Source organism: Pantherophis guttatus, chromosome 1 (genome assembly GCF_059756535.1).
Source record: "Pantherophis guttatus breed Tessera chromosome 1, ASM5975653v1, whole genome shotgun sequence".
NCBI classification, from domain to species: Eukaryota; Metazoa; Chordata; class Lepidosauria; order Squamata; family Colubridae; genus Pantherophis; species Pantherophis guttatus.
Window position 1 is genome coordinate 10,845,780 of NC_142063.1, and position 19,352 is coordinate 10,865,131.

The 19,352-nt window shown below is 45.6% G+C and overlaps 1 protein-coding gene across 15 annotated transcripts in view; it reads right to left on the reverse strand.

Annotated features, from left to right (window-relative positions):
* Positions 1-19,352, reverse strand: part of PTPRS (protein tyrosine phosphatase receptor type S) — a 332,155-nt gene that overhangs the window by 92,006 nt on the left and 220,797 nt on the right. For all 15 annotated transcript variants that reach the window (XM_087871720.1, XM_087871557.1, XM_087871358.1 and 12 more), the window contains 4 exons: positions 9,804-10,073; positions 4,844-5,425; positions 3,869-4,011; positions 3,008-3,152 (listed from right to left, as the gene is read on the reverse strand). In XM_087871720.1, coding sequence (XP_087727846.1) covers positions 3,008-3,152; positions 3,869-4,011; positions 4,844-5,425; positions 9,804-10,073 — 1,140 coding nt within the window. The remainder of the gene's footprint in view (positions 1-3,007; positions 3,153-3,868; positions 4,012-4,843; positions 5,426-9,803; positions 10,074-19,352) is intronic.

Here is a 19,352-nt window from a genome sequence, read left to right on the forward strand (position 1 = left end):
GTCGAAGACCCTTCCCTTTCACGGGAAGCCAAATACACAGTTTCACAGCTGCCCACAACCATTTCCACCACGGCCTCTGTCTACCCTTCCTGCAAAAAACAACAACAACAACAAAAACCCCATACCCAATCAACCACACCCAACAAAACAAAGCCCAAAAATAAATTTTTTTAAAAAAAATCAAAATTAACGCCTGGTCGTTTCCAACCGCCTATTTTTCCTTCCAAATCCACCAGAGCCTCCCACCGTTGTCTCGGCAAAAAATTTCATCTACCTGCCCCCTTTTCGTACAGCAGAAACGTTACAGATTCCTCCTCAGGCCATTGCAAAAATATTACGTATCCAGAAGACTCTGCAAAAGGTGAGGAGAGAGATCCTTGGGCGAATTCTTGGCCCCGTAAGATAGGTTGCCTCTAAGGCTTCAATTACAGTCAGGAAGAATGCAAAAACAGGAAATAAATTAACGGGGCCCCCGATCAGGCCCCCGATTCCAGGTGGTTTTCCCTCCCCTCTGCCCCCCCAAAAGCTAAGCAGCCACCTGCAAGCAAATCCCAAATTCCTGAAGACTAAGTGGTCATGTTCCCAATGTATGAAGAGATACTATAAAGCAGGGGTCTCCAAGCTTGGCAACTTTAAGACTTGTGGACTTCAACTCCCAGAATTCCTTGCCAAGCTTGGAGACCCCTGCTATAAAGTCCATCACTTACTTATTGATGTCCTAATTCTCTTGATCCAGGTAAGATCAGTTACACACCCAATGAGACTACAACCAAGAAGATAATATTTGTAGCTCAGGGTTGAACTGTGGGGTCCTTGGCGCTCCCTGAGCTTGGCTGCTTCCTTGTAGACGTTTCGTGACCCAACTAGGTAACGTCATCAGCGGAGTTTGCTCTCTGCTTCTATACAAGTGGCTTGCCCTGTCGGTGGTAAGAACCAGGTGGCTCTTGGTAGTTCCTTGATTAGGCTGTTATGCCAAGAAGCAGAGAGCAAACCCTTCTCCCCTCTAACACTGATGATGTTATCTAGTTGGGTCATGAAACCTCTGCAGGAAAACCACCAAGCTCAGGGGAGCCCCAAAGACCCCAGACCACAACGAAATTCATCTCAAGAACTTGAGGTGGTTTGACTTCATCCTGACACCAGAATTACGCCTGCAGACCATTCTTTCCAAATTGGGCCTCCTCCTCCAGGTGCCTTGGACTGCAATCCCCATCAGCCCCAACCAGACTGTTGGGGGAACTGAGTGCACAAGGCACAACAGTGGTGGCAACTGATCTACAACCACAGGGTTCGGGAGAACCTCTAGTTAAGATTCTGTGCAGTTCGGACAACCTCCAAATCCCACTCCTGGCTGGCCCCGCCCACGAGTCCCCACACGGCCCGTTTTGGATGCAGATAAGTGCAGGGCGCATGGAGGCTCGGGGAGGGAGAAAAATGGGCCTACCAGAAGTTTGGGAAAGCTGGGCCCATTTCCGGCCTCCAGAGGGCCTCCGGAGCCTGGGGAGGCCATTTTCACCCTCCCGGAGGATAGAAGAAAACCGCTGGAGCCTGGGGAGGGCAAAAACGTCCCCCTCCCCCGCCGTGGTGCAGGAGGCTGACTAGGCCACGCCCACCCAGCAACCAGGCAGAGAACGCCTTGCTAAAAGTTTTGAAGCCCATCCCTGGTGCAGAAAGGATAAATTGTATATGTTGGGAATGGTGGTGGGGAGAAGACAGAAGACAGAGAAAATAGTAAAATAGAGTCCGGAAAAGAAACAACAAGACAAAAAGGCAGATGAAGCTCTCAGTAACCTTTGGATGGGCAGCTGTCCTACTTTTGAGGCTTCCTGGGAAGACAAAATGCAAGTCCCTTGGGTCTCTCACCCCACCGACCCTCCCTCCCCCTTTCTGGTCATAGCGACCCCAATCCTGTGGCCGAGTTCAATACAGTAAAGATGAAAGAAGACAGAAAGACAAAGAACAGCCACAGCCATTCATGCTGTTGGGGTGGGAAAAAAAAAGAACGAACGGAAAGAAAAAGAAAGAAAGAAAGAAAGAAAGAAAGAAAGAAAGAAAGAAAGAAAGAAAGAAAGAAAGAAAGAAAGAAAGAAAGAGAGAGAAAACCAAAAGGAAGGAAGAAAAGAAAAAAAAAACAATAAAGAAAACCACCTCATTCTTTTTTTTTTTTTTTAAAGCAAAGTTTCATATTTTATTGCCAGCCAGGATTGGTGCTGTCCCTGGTGCAACCGTGAAGGGAGACAATCCATTAAACTAAAACCAGCACTAGATAAAGCTCCTGGTGGCATAACTGTGCCCCCATGCCCTCCGTCATACTTTCTTTTTTGGGGGGGGGAGTGGGAGGAGGGGAAATGCTGTGACAGTGAATTATGGGACAGGGAAGAGGAAGGAGCAAGGGGGGTAAGGTCTCTCCTCAAAAACACAGTCATGAAGTCATATTGTAACCCTCGGTGTGTTTTTTCCGCCCGTTCCATCCAACCCCGAGCCACACAGCATTTGGTGCTCACAAACCTACATCCCTTTGTGGCATGACGTCCACCCTCTGCCACTGATTCCGGTTACCGAACTTTCAATGTCAGGGAGCCACTTTTTCCTCACTAAGGAAGATGCCACGTTTTCAAATTGGGTAAGGAGGGGGCAGCCTTAAGAGAGAGTCAACACAGGCAGACTGGCGAATCACTGATGGTTCCCCTCTCACTCTTTGAGCCCCTCGAAACACAGCCCGAGAACATTTGCGTTGTGTCCTGTGATAAAGCCACACAAAAACCTTCCCACCTTCCTCTCTTTTGTACCCAGAAATGCCCCTGGTTGAGCCCTGCAGCCAGAAAAATTAAGCTCCTTGCTTAACTCCTACGGGTCAAAAGCCATTTAAACGCAGACCGTGTCCAGTTTTGCTCTCTCCGAGGCTCTACCCCTGGTCGCCATTCCACACCTTGAACCCCCTGCCGTTGTGTCTCCTGCCTGACCGTGATCCCTTCAGAGAATTCTGGGTAAGAAAAGGGACACCTACTAGACTGTAGCGTGCGCTCCCTGACCTCCGATGTCGGGGCCCCAAGGCCCAAAGTTGAGCGAGCCGCCAACTGGAAGACGTATTCCGTGTTGGGGTTGAGTTCTTTCACCAGGAAGAAAGTCACGGGGTCAAATGTCTTCAGAAACTGCAGAGCGGCAGCCGGCGTGAGTGTCGGCAAGCCAAACAAGCAACAGAAACAAAGGACAGAGGTAGTTTAGCTTAATTTACTTTATTGCCATTGCGCCCCCGGTATGACAAAATGAAACGCCATCTTCAGTGTAAGTTATAACTATAAAAATAAAACACAAACACTACATCCTTCACATTCTATACAATTGAACTGAGTGGAGCAATTGAATTGAATTGAATTGGTGAGATCAGCTGGAACTGCTGAAAAAACCTAACTACCGGTGGTGCGACAGGGAGCCACAGGAGAGGGGAGAAAGAGCTGCATGCAGCTCAGGAGCTGCGGGTTGCCGACATCCGCACTATACAGTAGAATTCAATATAGTTACTGCTCTGGGGAAAAAGCTGTTTTTCAGCCTATTTGTCCTTGTTTTTATTGCCCTGTACCAGCTGTCAGATGGTAATAGTTAAAAAAAAAAAAAACAGTGCCTAGGATGAGATGGATCTTTAAGAATGTTTTGAACTTTCTTAAGGCAGTGGGAGCTATAAAGCTCTTCCAAAGAGGGGAAAGGGCAACCAATAATCCTCTGGGCAATGACGTTTAAACCCACTGGAGCGTCGTCTCATCTATCACTGTGCAATTGGGAAACCATGCACAGGTGCAGGTATGAACGGGGGACACAGTCACTCCTGGGATTCCTTGCAGCGGATCCCCATTCCCAAAAGCGGACTCACCTCCGGGGTTCCTGGTTTGTTGCTGATTTCTTTGTAAAGGAGCTCGTACTTCAGAATAATGTCCTGGCGGGGAGGACTCCAAGTTAGTAAAATCGTGCTCTCGCTCTTCGCTTCGGCTCGGAAATTCATCGGTTGCCCGGGAACTAGTAAAGGTAAAGGAGGGGAGGGATGGGAACGTAGAAAGGTTGTATGTGAGAATAGGTGAGGAGGAGACCGAAGACAACTGAATAAATGGGTAGTCCTTGGCTTACGACCAAGAATAGAATAGAATAGAATAGAATAGAATAGAATAGAATAGAACAGAATAGAATAGAATAGAATAGAATGGAATGGAATGGAATGGAATGGAACAAGCTGGAAGGGACCTTGGAGGTCTTCTAGTCCAGCCCCCTGCTCAAGGAGGAGAACCTGTACCATTCCAGACAAATGTATTCATTCATCTTCCATTCATTTTTGATTCCATCTCTTCTTGGCTGACAGACACTCCTTAATTATTCTATTCCTATGGCATTCAACTCTCACAGTTAGTTAAAGTTAATGCTATGGCAAACTAAAATCTATCACAATGCAAAGCAACCTTAAATAACAAACGAGACACTCATGAAAACGAGTTTCATGGTTGTTGAGCAGTGAAGTGGTTCTGAAGACATTTTGGAGGACCAAATGAAGTGCCGTACCAGGTTATTATTATTATTATTTTATATATATATAATATGGCTTTCAAGTCTAAGGTGGGACTAGAACTCACTGTCTCGTAATTATTGGCCCAAAGTCACCTAGCCAGCTTTCATGCCTAAGGCGGACTCACCACCCCCTGGTGATTGGCCCAAAGTCACCCAGCCAGCTTTCATGCCTAAGGCAGGACTAGAACTCACTGGCACCTAGTTATTGATCCAAAATCACCCAGCCATCTTTCATTCCTAAAACAGGATTAGAATTCCATCTCCTAGCCCACTACACTAAACAAAATCTCACCTCCTTGTTGGGTTTTCACTTGGATGGGATCGGAGAGCGGGCCGTCCCCCACGGACGTGAATGCCAAGACTCGCACGGTGTAGGTCTCATGCTCCAGAAGGCTCCCGACAGTGGTCAGGAGACTATCGTCCACGTTGTGTTTCTGCCAGTTGCTGACCGGCTGATCGGGCTCCATGGTGTAATACACCCTGTATCCCCGGATCTGACCGTTCGGCTCCACAGGTTCCTCCCACTGGATGATCATGGTCGAAGCGCTCAACATCCGTCCCTGAACATTTCGGGGGGCGCTGGCGGGTGCCTGCTCCCCCGTACGGGTCACAACGGAATCGCTGTGTGGGCCCTGCCCGATGGTGTTCACCGCCGACACCCAGATCTCATATTCTGAATTGGGACTAAGCCCCCCAATGCTGTAGCGGGTCGTAGTGATGTCCTCCTTGATTTGATACGGCCCGTCCTGACTCTTCGACTTATATTCAATCACGTAATAGGAGACAGGGTCCGGATTTCCGGAGTCCCAGGTTATGGTGATGCTGGTGGCAGTGGTCTCGGTGACAACAGGGGTGCCTGGAGCTTTGGGAAAGGCTGAGAAAATGGGAAGAATTGACTGAAAAGAAATACAGTCACGCCCGCGGCACGCACTACGTTTCCCCTAATTGGCAAGCGAGAGCACCCGCCGTGTGGCGCAGGGGACAGCCTGTACTGAAGAACGGCGGCTGAAATATCCCCACCCTAGTTAAGTGGAGTTTATCAACCTTCTTAAACAGCATTATCAACCCAGAAATAGCAGTAGCGGTAACACTTAAGACTTATATAACGCTTCGCAGTGCTTCACAGCCCTCTCAAAGTGGTTTACAGAGTCAGCCTCTTGCCCTCAAACAATCTGGATCCTCCTTTTACCGACCTCGGAAGGATGAAAGTCTGAGTCAACCTCGAGCCTGGTGAGAATCGAACTGCCGAAGTGCCGGCAACAGGCAGACAGCAGAAGTAGCCTGCAGTACCACATTCTCACCACTGCGCCACCGCGGCTCATGACAGAAAATGTTCAGCTCAGTGGTTGGCATCAGTAATGTGTGCCCGGCATCAAAAAAATGGCCGTTTGCTTGCAAATATAAGTAGCCCTTGACTTACAACCACAATTGTGCCAAAATTTATATGGCTGAGCAAGCTATTTGTTAAGTGAGTTTTGCCCCACCTTTCTGGCCACAGTTCTTAAGTGAATCACTGCAATGGATCAGTAGTGGGTTCCACTTACCTTCACTACTGGTTCAGAACTGTGAGTGCCTGCGTGCTCACTCCACTCGCACGCAGCACTTCTGGGCATGCACAGAGCTTCCGTGATGACATCCGGGCTGGTGGGCGGAGCCTCCTGCCACTGCCACTACCGGTTCACACCGGTTCGTTCTGAACCGGAGTGAACTGGTAGAAACCCACCACTGCAGTGGATTAGTTAGTAACATGCTTGGCCACTGGTTCATATTCAAGATGGTTGCAGTGTCCTGAGGTCATGTGATCACAAAAGGGGATCACATGATCCCAGGACACTGTAACCATCTTGAATATGAACCAGTGGCCAAGCATGTTACTAACTTATCCACTGATGTGATCCCTTTTGTGACCTTTTGACAAGCAAAGTCAACGGGGAAGCCAGATCTACTTAACCACCACGTTACTAACTTATTAGTTGCAGTGATTCACTTAACAACGGTGGCAAAATGGGGCAAAACTCACCTCACAACGGTCTCGCTTAGCCACGGAAATTTTGGGCTCAGGTGTGGTGGTAAGCCTGAGGACTGCCTGTATTCATTTCAGGGTGGATAAAAATCAATGATTTTTTAAAAAAAATCAAAAAAATCAGATTTTTTGGATTTAAATTGGATTTTTTTGATTTAAATTGGATTTTTTTGATTTTTATCAAATTTATTTTAATAAAAAACTTTTGGGGTAAAAATCTATCGTAAGATAGTTTTCTATTTAAGATACATAAATAATTTAGTTTATTCAGCATGAAGTGGAGCTTAGTTATGTAGCATGAGGCTGTATATTCTGCAACACTGGGACTATCGGTGAGTCAACAGTGGGTCAAAGGAGTAGCAGAGATGACAGTTGCTCTTTAAAAATTATGATTTAAATCGAGTTGATTTAAATCAAGCCTTTTTACTAGTGATTTAAATCATGATTTAAATTGTGATTTAAATCAACTCGATTTAAATCAGATCCACCCTGATTCATTTAGTAACTTAGGCAGTCAGTTAACCATTGTATCTGGGAGGGCCAGGACAACAGTCGTTGAGCAAGGTGATCACGTGGGTGCCTTACTTAACGACTGCAATGACTTATGTCTGTAACGGGTCACTTTGGAGCCTTAAATCATTGGCCCCCAACCTTTTCGGTACCAGGGACCAGTTCCATGGACAAAGGTTATTTGTGGACTGGATGGTCCATAGACTGGGGGTTGTGGACCCCTGACTTAACTGACTCTTTCCCTTCCATCAACCATTCACCTCTATTCTATAGATTTCCTATCCCTATGGGTAGTCCTTGACTTACAACTGCAATGGAGCCTACGCACCAGTCATTAAATTCCGAGATTGGTATTGCAACCGTCATGAAACGGACAGTGCTATGGTGCTAAAGCGACCACCACGTTAAGCAAACGCTGCCGTTGTTAAGCGAACCAAGGGTTCGCTGTGAACTCGGTTTGGCCGAAAACCGGAATGAACTACGTTTGGCAAACAAGGTGCAAAAAAAAAAAGGCAGTTGCGTGAGCACGAGATGCTTCAGAGGGCAGCTATGAAGGATCCGATGGTCAGAATTTTGGAAGCAGGTGGGTAAGGAGCTCCAAGGTAGGTCTGTCATAACTTCGAATGGCCGCTAAGCCAAGCCACCGGTCGTAAATCAAGGATTACCTGTGTAGATTTTATTCCTTTGTTCTTCCTGCCTGTTGCAGTTGGGGCAATAAATGAACATCTGCTTTCAAACATCTTGTAAGCATCCGTGATGTTCCAGAACTGTCTTTCCCAACCTTGGGCTCTTTAAGATGGGTGGACTGCAACTCCCAGAATTCCACGATGGGGGTTTGCATGCAGCTTTGCTGGCTGGGGAATTCTGGGAGTTGCAGTCCACCCATCTTAAAGGGCCCAAGGTTGGGAAAGACAGTTCTAGATTGTTAACTAATGCTGAATCATCTTGGCCAATCTTTGTTTTTCTCTTTGACTATTCCCAAAATAGAAACATTAGCTTGTTAACTAATCCTGGATCATCTTGGCCAATATTCCTTTTGGTTTTTCCTCTTGGACCGTTCCCGAAATACAGATGTTAATATAGCACACCTCTGGTTTCCTTTAGGTCAACGTACAAATACACCCAGACTCTTTCCTGCACCAGGACAGGCGAGACGCCCGTTGCTCGTTTACTCTGTCAAACGCTCCTCACCCTCTCATGACAGAACAACCCAATTGGACGGGATCTTGGAGGTCTTTTAGTCCAACCCCCCCCCAAAGACCGTATGACGGTAGCATGCCTGAAGAGCCCACAAACTGGCCACACAAACCTATGCAAAAATACACGGGAGGCTCGCATGCGTCTTGAGGAGATGAAGGACAAGAAGCAAATGAGACAGACTGTGGTTGCGTCGGGACCTTGTTCGCAAACAATGTGGCAGCAGGGGGGGGTGTCATGCAGGCCCCCCCCCAAGGAGCATTTGAGGGCAATCTGGAACACATGCAACAGGCTGATGTCATGTCATGCAACAATGCTCTTTGCATGCACAGCTTTGTTTCCCCCATGTAGGAAGTTAGCCAGAAGTCACAATTCCCCAGGAAAATGCAGACCACGGGATGCATTTCAGATATATTGGACAACAGGTAGTCCTCGATTTACAACCATTCATTTAGTGATCGCTGGATGTTACAACGGCACTGGAAAAAAGGGGGCTTACGACCACTCCTTGCACTTAACAGTACAACCATTGAATCATCCCCATGGTTACGCGATCAAAATCCAGGCGCTTGGCAACCGGCATGAATTTACGACCGCTGTGGCACCCTGGGGTCCTGGTGCTTGTCGTTTGGAATTTTTCCAACAAGCAAAGTCAACGGGGGGAGCCAGATTCGCTTCACGGCGGCACAATTCACTTAACAACCGCAGCAGCAGAATCGTGGCAAAAAAAGCTCGTAAAATCGGGCCTGACTCAGCAATAGCACTTAGACTTATATAGTGCTTTGCAGCCCCTCTCTAAGCGGTTTGCAGAGTCAGCCTATGGCCCCCTAGCAATCTGGGTCCTCATTTTACCCACCTCGGAAGGATGGAAAGCTGAGTCAACCTTGAGCCGGTCAGGATCGAACTGCTGGCAGAATTAGCCTGCAATACTGCATTCTAACCCCTGCGCCACCATGGCTCCAAGGCTTAAAAACCGCCTTGCTTATCCACAGAAAATGCTGGGCCCACCTCCAGCCGTAAATCGAGGACTACCTGTAGAACGTCCGCGAGCTCCAATCCACATAGCCAAAGGCAAGACGTGATCAACATTGCAGTCCCAAACACGGGGAAGGCATTCGATTATCTGTTCCCCGAAATCCTAAATAAAGAGGATTCCAACTTGCAACTCCACGCGTTCAGTTCCGCCGATCGACAAGAAGGGACAAAATGGAGTCAAAGCAGATGAAAGGGGAAGAAAATGGCGGCCATGCACAGGAAGACGCGGGGATCTAAGTTAGTGGGAGATCGGCTCACCTAACCAACATCCCCTTTGGACTGAAATGACTCAAAAAAACCAAGCCAATTTTCAACACAGCAGTTTTGTCCCATGAAACCCCCAGATCCCCGGGAGTTGTCACGTTGTGGAAAACAGCTGCCAATCAAGCGCTAAGCTCCACCATCGGGAGGAATCAAGAGCAAAGATCACCAGGATCAAAATCAGCCAGTCGGAGAGAAAACCGATCAAGGAATGGCGCCAACTTACATTTGACGGTGATCTGGGCCACGGCTTCAATCACACCGAGACTCGACATGGCGACACAAGTATAGTTGGCGGAGTCTTTCACGTCGGTCAACTCAAGGACATTGCGTCCCACCGGCATGTCGTCTTCCGGCGTCAAATCTTCGGCCCCTTGCATCCATTTCACGTACGGCATCGGGGAGCCCACCGCCACGCAGGTGATGTTCACGTTCCCGCCGGGCATGATCTCGTGGCTGGTGGGCGGGATGGAGAATCGAGGGGCCACGCGCCGCACTGCGGACGAAATGCACAGCGGTAACAAAACAAAACGAAAAAAAAAAAAGAATAAAGGAAACAAAAAACAAAAAACAAAAAAAACAAAGGAGGAGAAAGAAGAGAGAAGAAAAAATAATAATAAAAGATAAAGGACGGGAAAGGGGAAAAAAGAGCAGAAGAGAATTTAAATACAGGTGGGGAGGGGGGGGCTCGGATTACTTGCAGTTCCTTCATTTTCAAAAATGAAAAAAGGCGGAAATTAAAAAAATTGTCGGAATGCCAAAGAAATAAATCAAGAAAGGAAAAGGGGGAGGGGGGGGAAGGGGAAATAAACAGAACTTCGAAAAGAATTTACTTTCACAAACGATATATAGAATTATAGACATCAAAGCAATATTTCATAGCAACAGAAGTTCCAATGATCGGTTTGAGACCTGTCATCACAGCACAAATATAGACACAAAAATTTATTAGCAATTTCTCATCTTTGGAAAAAGCAAAGAGGGCACAAGTGCGTCCTATGTCTTGGCATTGGGGGGGGGCGCATCCATGTCCCGCCACCCCAACCCTGAGGACGTGGCCAGAAAAAGTGGGGTCCATCCTCCATTCCCTTTAAAATCTGCAACCTGGTTTGGGGGAAGAGAAAAAAAAAAAAACTCTGGATAAACAATGGGGGCTCCATCAAAGCCTGCTCCCTAAAATAAAAAAATGGAAGACGAGGAGAATGGCTTTTTAAAGGTAGTCCTCAATTTAGTCCTCCACTATTCTTTTAGTGACCGTTCTAAGTTACAACGGCACTGAAGAAAGTGACTTATGACCGTTTTTCACTCTTACGACCGTTGCAGCATCCCCGTAGTCACGTGATCAAAATTCAGATATGCTTGGCCACTGACTCCATATTTATGAGGGTTGCAGTGTCCCTGGGGTCATGTGATCCCCTGTTGCGACCTTTCCGACAAGCAAAAAAACTAGATTCACTTAACGACAATCTTTACTAACTTAATAACTGCAGCGACTGACTTAGCAACGGGGGCAAGAAAGATTGTAAAAATGGGGCAAAAGTCACTTAAGAACTGTTTTGCTTAGCAGCGGAAATTTCGAGCTCAATTTTACGTCGTTTTCAGAAATTCACTTTCGGACGTCTAAAATTTGGGAGAGAAAATTTCCGAAACCAAATATTCTGTTGGTTTAGATGGCCATTTTTTTTGGGAAAATGTCTATGGAGATTCTCAGTCATTGTTGTCCCAAAGGTGCTTTTTCAAGAGGCAAGTGGACTTTCTTTCTTGGTTTTTCTTTTGAAGACGTTTCGCTTCTCATCCAAGAAGCTTCTTCAGCTCTGATTGGATGGTGGGGAACGGAAGGATTGATACTCCTTGCAGACAGCTGGTCACTTGCATCCTTTTTAGAGAATCGTTTTTTTTTTTTTTTTTCAATTTGATTTATATGCCGCCCTTCTCCGGAGACTCAGGGCGGCTTACAATGCGTTAAGCAATAGCTTTCCTACTTTTGTATATTTATACAAAGTCAGCTTATTGCTCCCACAAACTGGGTCCTCATTTTACCCACCTTAGAAAGGATGGAAGGCTGAGTCAACCTTGAGCCTTGGCGAGATTCGAACCTGCAGTAATTGCAGGCATCTGGTCTTAATAACCAGCTTAATAACAGGGTGCCTTAGACCACTGTACTACCAAGGTATGTTGTGTTGGTTGAAGATCCTCCTGAGCTTTTCCGATATTCCTGCAACGTACGGAATGACAACGTTGCTTCGTTTATTGTTCTCTTTGTTGTCTGCTAGAGAGGAGTTCCTGTAGGGTCTTTATTGAGATTTGATGGAGGCCCGTGATCTATCTCCAGTCTACAACAGTCCTTTCAACAGTTCCAAGAAGGCTCCACACCCATTTGTACCACTCAGGTGACCCTGAGGACACAGATTAAACCTCCAAGTGGCCTCAATGACTCTCTAAATTTAAAAGAATGCAAATGACCAGCTCTCTGCAAGGAATATAAATCCTGCCATTCCCCACCAGCCAGAACTGAAGAAGCTTCTTGGACGAGAAGCGAAACATCTTCAAAGAAAGAAAAAAAAACAAAAAGTCCAGTTGCTTCTTGGGAAAAAAAAAAAGCATCTTTGGGACATTATTTGGGAAGTGGTGATAAAACATCTGGATATGCAGTCCTTCATGAGGGTTATGCATTTAGCTGCTGCTTGAAGTTACAGCAACACTGGAAAAAATGACTTATATAACTGGTCCTCACACTTACAACTATCGTAGCATTTCCCATGGTCATATGATCAAAATTCGGGGGCTCGGCAACCGGCATGTATTTACGATGGTTGCACCGTTTTGGGGTCCCCTGATCACCATTTGTGACCTTCCTAGCTAGTTTCCAGCAAGTAAAGTCAATGGGGAAAGCTGGATTTGCCTAACAATCCAGCTTAATATTAAATGACCTGCTTAATGACTCCATGGATTCGCTTAGCAACCGTGGGGGGAAAAAGCTCCTAAAAATCAGGCATGACTCACTTATCAACCACCTTGCTTGTGGTCATAAGTCGAGGACTACCTGTAGTCTCCACAGCCAGCCTAGCTTGTTGTTTTTTTTTAATTCTCCTGGCTTTGTGACCAGATGCAAAAAATGGAACCAAAAGGGCTGACATCCTTTACAGCTTGTCCTCATTTAGTGACACCAGCAACTCAGTCACTAAACAAAACCGCAACTGCCCTTGGGATCTGATTGCAGCTCTCCTTTGCTTGACAGACCCCTGTAAAGGTTGTAACTTTGGGTCGAGGACTGCTGAAATTTCACCAGTGTCATCGCTGCAAACGGTCACTAAGCAAGACAGCTGCTAAATGAGGACGACCTGTAACTATGGTTAAAGCTAAGCGTTCCTATTTTCCTGAAATGCTTGCGGGTGCAAATAAAAAAAAAAATCAAGGTGAGCAGGCGAAGGTAAAGGAACTTGCTCTCTACAGGTACCCCAAATTTAGCCCCCCCCCAAAAAATGGAAGAGAATGAATATAGAAGGGGGAGAGAGCCCTCTCCCCTTACCCACCACCCCCAATAAGAAGGAGAAGCTGCAACATGAAGGCCGCATACGGGAAAGGAAACAAACAAACAAACAAAAAAGATAAAAAGATGAGAAACTCTAATCAAATTTTTGTGGTTTTGGGGTATATACACCCTAACGAAGCTTCTTGGAAAAATCTGACATGATTCCATTGATAGATGCAGCTTTCAGAGGTCATGCAAAGGGAGAAGCAGAAAGGAGAGAGAAAGGAAGAAGAGAGAGATTGAGAGAGAGAGAGGGAGAGAGAGAGAGGAGAAGGAGGTGTAGAACATTGGAAGTTATTAAATGGGCTGCTAGCAAACGCCCATGAGGTTCAGGGAAAAACGGGGTGGGGGGAAATTAGAGAGAGACAGAGAGGTTAGGGGTACGGGGAAACCCACTTTTAAAAATGCTGCATACTCTGTTTCTAGCTGATGTGATCCAATGTGCTGATCTAACATTGGCACATCACAGCCCTGCCAGAATAATAATCATAATCATAACAATAACCATAACAATAAAAGAGAATAAAAAGAGAATTCATAAGAATCCGAACCAAAAAAAAAAAAGGGGGGGGGGAGAGGAAACAAAAAAGGAAACGGACACAGGGCGGGGGTGGGGAGACGAGAAATACACAAAATGACCACGATGGGGGTTTGCATGCAGAGACTATCGGATGCACCTCGCCGGAAGGATGAACGGGATGGGAGAGAGAAAAGCACTGGTTTCGTGTGGATCCATTTTTCGCACAGACACAAACGTACACACACATACACGCACAACTGCACACCAAAAATGATGGGCTAATTAGCTTTCCGCTAACTCTACGGTCTGCAAAAGAGGGTTTGGGAATATTTTCTACGTAGGGGATCCACCCATTAATTTATCTTTCCTTTCTAACGACTGACTCCTTCTGGGTTTCCTGGGATTGAAACTGGGTTTAAGAGTCCCTTGTCCTGCCCTGAAATAAGCCTTGGTTTAAATCCAGCCAAATTCTGGATATCTTTAGGTTTTAAAAAAGATGGGGCGGTGCTGTTGGCAAAGCACGTTTAATTCTAACTAGGATTTAATAAAAAAGCAACGATGGCGTTTGCATTATCAAGTGAAGAAAGGATACGAGAGTTCAGCGGGTGGCCTGCATTATGCCACGATGGCTGGGTTGCTAGAAAGTTTTTTTTTTTTTTGCAACTAGGGTGTCAATAAATTAAGAAGCTGAAGGACCAATTTCATTGATTTAACCTTCCTTGTTGGGCAAAGCTAGCCAGGAACGGCCTTGAGGGACAGGAGGAACTGATGCTAGCAAAGCAACATTAGATAAGAGGTGGCTGAGCCCTGGTTAGATAAGAGGTGTGGGGACCTTTGGTGCTATTCTCTGAGCTTGGTTGTTTTCCTGCAGACGTTTCATTACCAAACTAGGCAACGTTAACAGTGCAAGAAGACAGTGGGATTTGCTCTCTGTTTCTATGCTCTGTCTGTATATTAGATAAGAGGTGTTCGAGCCCCAGCCAGGAAAGTAATGTGAGTTAGTGCCTGGGACACAAACACACATCCCTCCCTTGTTCACGTGAAGATTAAAGGATGGAGGGGGAAGCACATTCAGGCTCACAAGGTGCTGTTAATTACACCTGTTACAATAAAAGTAATCCTGATCTATATGGTACTGGTTTTCTAGTCTGGTCTACCTTGCAGGGCTGTTGTTGCAGGCGACACTGAACTAAGAAGGGTTAAGTCTGCACTAAAAACAAGGCATTCTCCTCTCTTCTAAAGTCACTGCTTTCCACTCTGGGGGATGAAATGGAGAATCACACCAACTTCTGGAAACCTTTCTTAATTGTTTGATTTTTTTTTTTCTCATCTGAATTTAACTCGCGGAAGGAGAGAGAAAGAGGAAGAGGGAGAGACAGACAGAGAAAAGGAAGGTAGGAGGAGAGAAGGAAGAAAGAAGAGGAGGAGGACAAAGGAAGGAAGAAAGGAGAGTAGGAGGAGAGAGGAAGGAAGGAAGGAAGGAAGGAAGACATGGTACAAAATAGAGCCACAAGAAAACAGTGCCATCTATATGATAAATGAAAAGGGGAGACCAAAAGGAAGGAAATTGGCGGAAGACTTGCTGAAGGACGAGGAGTTTGAAAAAGGCACACAAGGCAAGAGAGTGAATTCAGAGAGGGGACCAAGCAAATGGAAGAGAAGGGGAGAGAGAAATATCCAACTGAAGAGGTAAGGTTTACTCTGCAAAAGGCATCAAAATGGCAAAACAAGGCAGGTAGAAATGCAAACACCGGAGTATTAATTGAAACAGAAGAAGGCAACAAAATCAAATTGAATATCGTAATGAAGAAGGAAGGGAGGGAGAAGGGAAAATGAGAAAGGTGGAAGGAGGGAGGAGGGAGGGAAAAAAGGAAGGAGGGAGGGAGAAGGGAAAACAACGGTAAAAGGATGGTGGGAAGAAAGGAAGGGAGAAAAGGGAAGGAAAAGAAAGGAGAGAACAAAGAAAGGGGAAGGGAGGAAGGAAGGAGAAGAAGGGAAGAAAACAGGGAGGGAGGGAGGGAGGAAAAGCAGGGAAGGAAGGAGAAGAAAGAAAAAAAAGGAGGGGAAGGGAAGGAATGAAGGAAAAAGGAGGGAGCAAAGGAAGGGAAAAGAAAAAGGGAAGAGCAGAGAGAGAGGGAGGAAAGGGAGGAAAGGAAGGAGAAGAAAGGAGGAAAGAAAAAAGAAGGGGAAGGAAGGAAGAGAAAGGAGGGAACAAAGGAAGGAAAGATGAGGGAGGAAAAGAAGGAGAAGGAAGGAGGGAAGGAAGGGGAAGGAAGGAAGGGAAGGGAAGAAAATAAGGAGGAAGGAAATTCAAATCAAACTTCAAAAGAGGAAATTGCCAAACCATTTTTCAGGTGGGCCAGTGCTGTGAATCGAAGTCTGAAGGGAGAGTCCAATCGTCTGTGCGGAGTGGGGGGGGGGGGTTAAGAAGGGAGGGGGCTGCTTTCACTTCAAGGGAGGGAGAAAATTGGGGGGGGGGAGAGGGAAGGTAACAGTCCAGGGTCCAACCATCTGGAGAATCCTCTTTTGGATAGAGTGAAGAGCAGAAGAATGCCTTTAACCGCAAAAGCTGGGGAATGCAGCTTGCAGTAAACCAGGGGGTCTCCAATCCTGGCAACTTTAAGACTTGTGGACTTCAACTCCACAAGGGGGCTGAGGAATTCTGGGAGTTGAAGTCCACAAATCTTAAAAGTTGCCAAGATTGGAGACCCCTGCACTGAACAATGAAAGGGGACGGCCGAAAACGGAATAAATCTATTTGTCTTTTTTTTTTTTTGCTTTTCAGAAAAAACTTTCCCTTCTTCTCTTCCTGACGCTCAAAATCTCATCCTCTCTCCCTTTGTCCCTGTCCTATTTTAAAATTGTCTGAAGTCGTCTTCCTCCTAAGGTAATTTTTACAGGTAGTCTTCAAATTACGACTGTTGGCTTAGCGACGGTTCCAAATGAGGTCGGCGCTGGGAAAAAAAAAAGGGGATTCGACAAGCGGTCCGTGCACTTAAAACACGTACAAGCATTTGTGTGATCCATTCATGATCCAAACTGGGGCGATTGGCATGGATTTAAAACCAGTTACGCTATCCCATGTGTGTGTGTGAGTGTGTGTGTATGTGTGTGTGTGTGTGTGAGAGAGAGACATGATCGCCGTTTACGACTTTCCCAGGGGTCAATAGGAGAATCTGGATTTGCTTAACAACCGTGCTTAAGAACCACTGCAAAAAAAAAAAAAAAAAAAGTCGTAAAATCAGGCAGGGCTCACTTAATGACCGCACGGCTTAGGAGACAGACATTCAGGTCGTAATTTGAGGACTCCCTGTCTCCCAACTTCCTTCTAAACTTGGATTCGCCTGAGGTGCTTTGCTCGTTGACAATTTAATCCGTTTTAACATCTTCATATAAATAGACCGAGCCATAGAATTTGTTACGAGCCTATTTCCATCCCCTCCATTAAACCAAGGTTTAAACTAACCAGGCTTGATGCAATATGTCAATCAGTGGGGAAATCTGAACCGGTCTGTTACCGCTTCGCTGGCTGCGTATGTGCACTGGCTGCACAGTACATGTGAAAAGGAGGCTTGGGAAAATAAGTAGAACAGTGAGGAGGGGAATCAGCTGTGGTGTGTGATCTTGGGAACCTTTTAAAAAACTTTTTAAAAGCATTTTTTACTACCAGTTCGGGCGAATAGGTAGTAAAAAATGCTTTAAAAAAGTTTTTAAAAGGCTTGGATGATCACAGCTGTGCCACGCGATCGTCTGAGCTCTTTTTTTTTTTACTTTTTTAAGGCATTTTTTTACTACCTATTCGCCTAAACCGGTAGTAGAAAATGCTTTTAAAAAGTAAAAAAAAAGTTCTGATGATCAGCTGAGCAACACGCATCGTTGGAACTTTTTTTTTTACTTTTTAAAGCATTTTTAACTACTGGTTCCGGAGAACTGGTAGTAAAAAATGCTTAAAAAGTAAAAAAGAAAAAGAAAAAGAAAAAAGGTCCCACGATTACACGTTGCTTAGCTGATCGTCAGAACTTTTTTAAAAATATATTTTTATTACCGGTTCGGCGAACCAGCAGCATTTTTTACTACCGGTTCGGGCAAACCGGCCCGAACCAGTAGCATTTCACCCCTGATGTCAATGGTGTGGTTAAGTCTATCACCAGTTGGATTTTCTTGTTGAAGGCAGAATTTGATCACAGGACGGGAGGGAGGCTCATTAATCCTTATTCCTGGTAACATTTAGCAGAACGCAATGTTTGATATGTCAAGATCATGTTAATAAGTCCCCAATTATCAACTATTTAAATGCATGGAACAAGGGCTGCACAGGGGAATTTAGACATAGTGCGGAGTTAATATAAGTAGTCCTTGACCTACCACAGTTCATTTAGTGACCGTTTGAAGTTACAACGGCACTGAAGAAAGTGACTTAGGACGGTTTGTCACGGTTATGACCATCCCTGTGATCATGTGATCAAAATTCAGATGATTGACAACCGATTTATAGTTACGACGGTTACGGTTTCCCAGGAATCCCGTGATTCCCTTTTGGGGACCTTCTGACCAGCAAAGTAAATGAGGGAAGCCAGATTCACTTCACAACCGTGTGACTCACTTAATGACTGCAATGATTCACTTAACAACTGTAGCAAAAAAAAATCATCAAACTCATTTAACAAACGTCTCCGCTTAACAAAGGATGTTTTGGGCTCAATTGCGGTCGTAAGATGAGGACTACCTGTAGACGGTCCACAGATTTGCAAGTGTTTCTAAGTTTCCCTGGGCTGGATTGCCTGGCTCTTAATTTAATTGAATCCATTTAATTTTAATTTAATCTTAATTTAAACCAAGTGATAAATCTCTGTGACTCTTTCTTTGGAAAATCAAAGCACATCCAGCTCTTATGGAGCAAAGGTGGTGAAATCAGGACGGATCCTAAATCCTAAATTTGATTTACATTTCAGGTTGTCCTTGACTTATGACCGCAACGGCGCCCCAAATTTCTGTGGCTAAGAGAGACGGTTCTTAAGTGAATTTTGCCCCATTTTAAGACCTTTCTTTTCACGATTGTTAAGTGAATCAGGGCAGCTGTTAATTTAGTCACCCCGTTATTAAGTGAATCTGGCTTCCCCATGGACTTGTCAGAAGGTCGCAAAAGGGGATCACGTGACCCCGAGGGGATACTGCAACCGTCATAAACACGAATCAGTTGCCAAGGGTTCGAATTTTGATCATGGCAATGGGGCAACGGTCGTAGGTGTGAAAAGCGGTCTTAAGTCACTTGTTTCAGGGATGGTGTAACTGTGAACGGTCACTAAATGAATTGTTGTAAGTCGAGGACTACCTGCAACTACCTGTGGTCAGTCCTGCAGCTGCATTTGAGCATCAATTTTAGAGGAGAAGCGAACATGCCAATCCAAGATTTACAACTACAGGGAGAAGTCCTCGTCTTATGTCCGTAATGCAGCCTACCCATCAACCGTTGTTAAGTCGTGATGATTGTAAAACCGGTTGGTTCATGAAAATGATCCAACCGGATGACCATTTTGGTGGCAGTCATTAAACGAAAGCTCACAGCCGTTAAATGAACCCATCGTTCCTTCGACCTGGAAGTAAATGTTGGTTTTCGGCAAAGCGGTCACATGACTGTGAGACAGGCCAAATGGCCATAAATGCATCCTGGTTTTGCCGACCAATTGTAGTTCAGTCCTGCGAGCACATCAGAACTACGAATT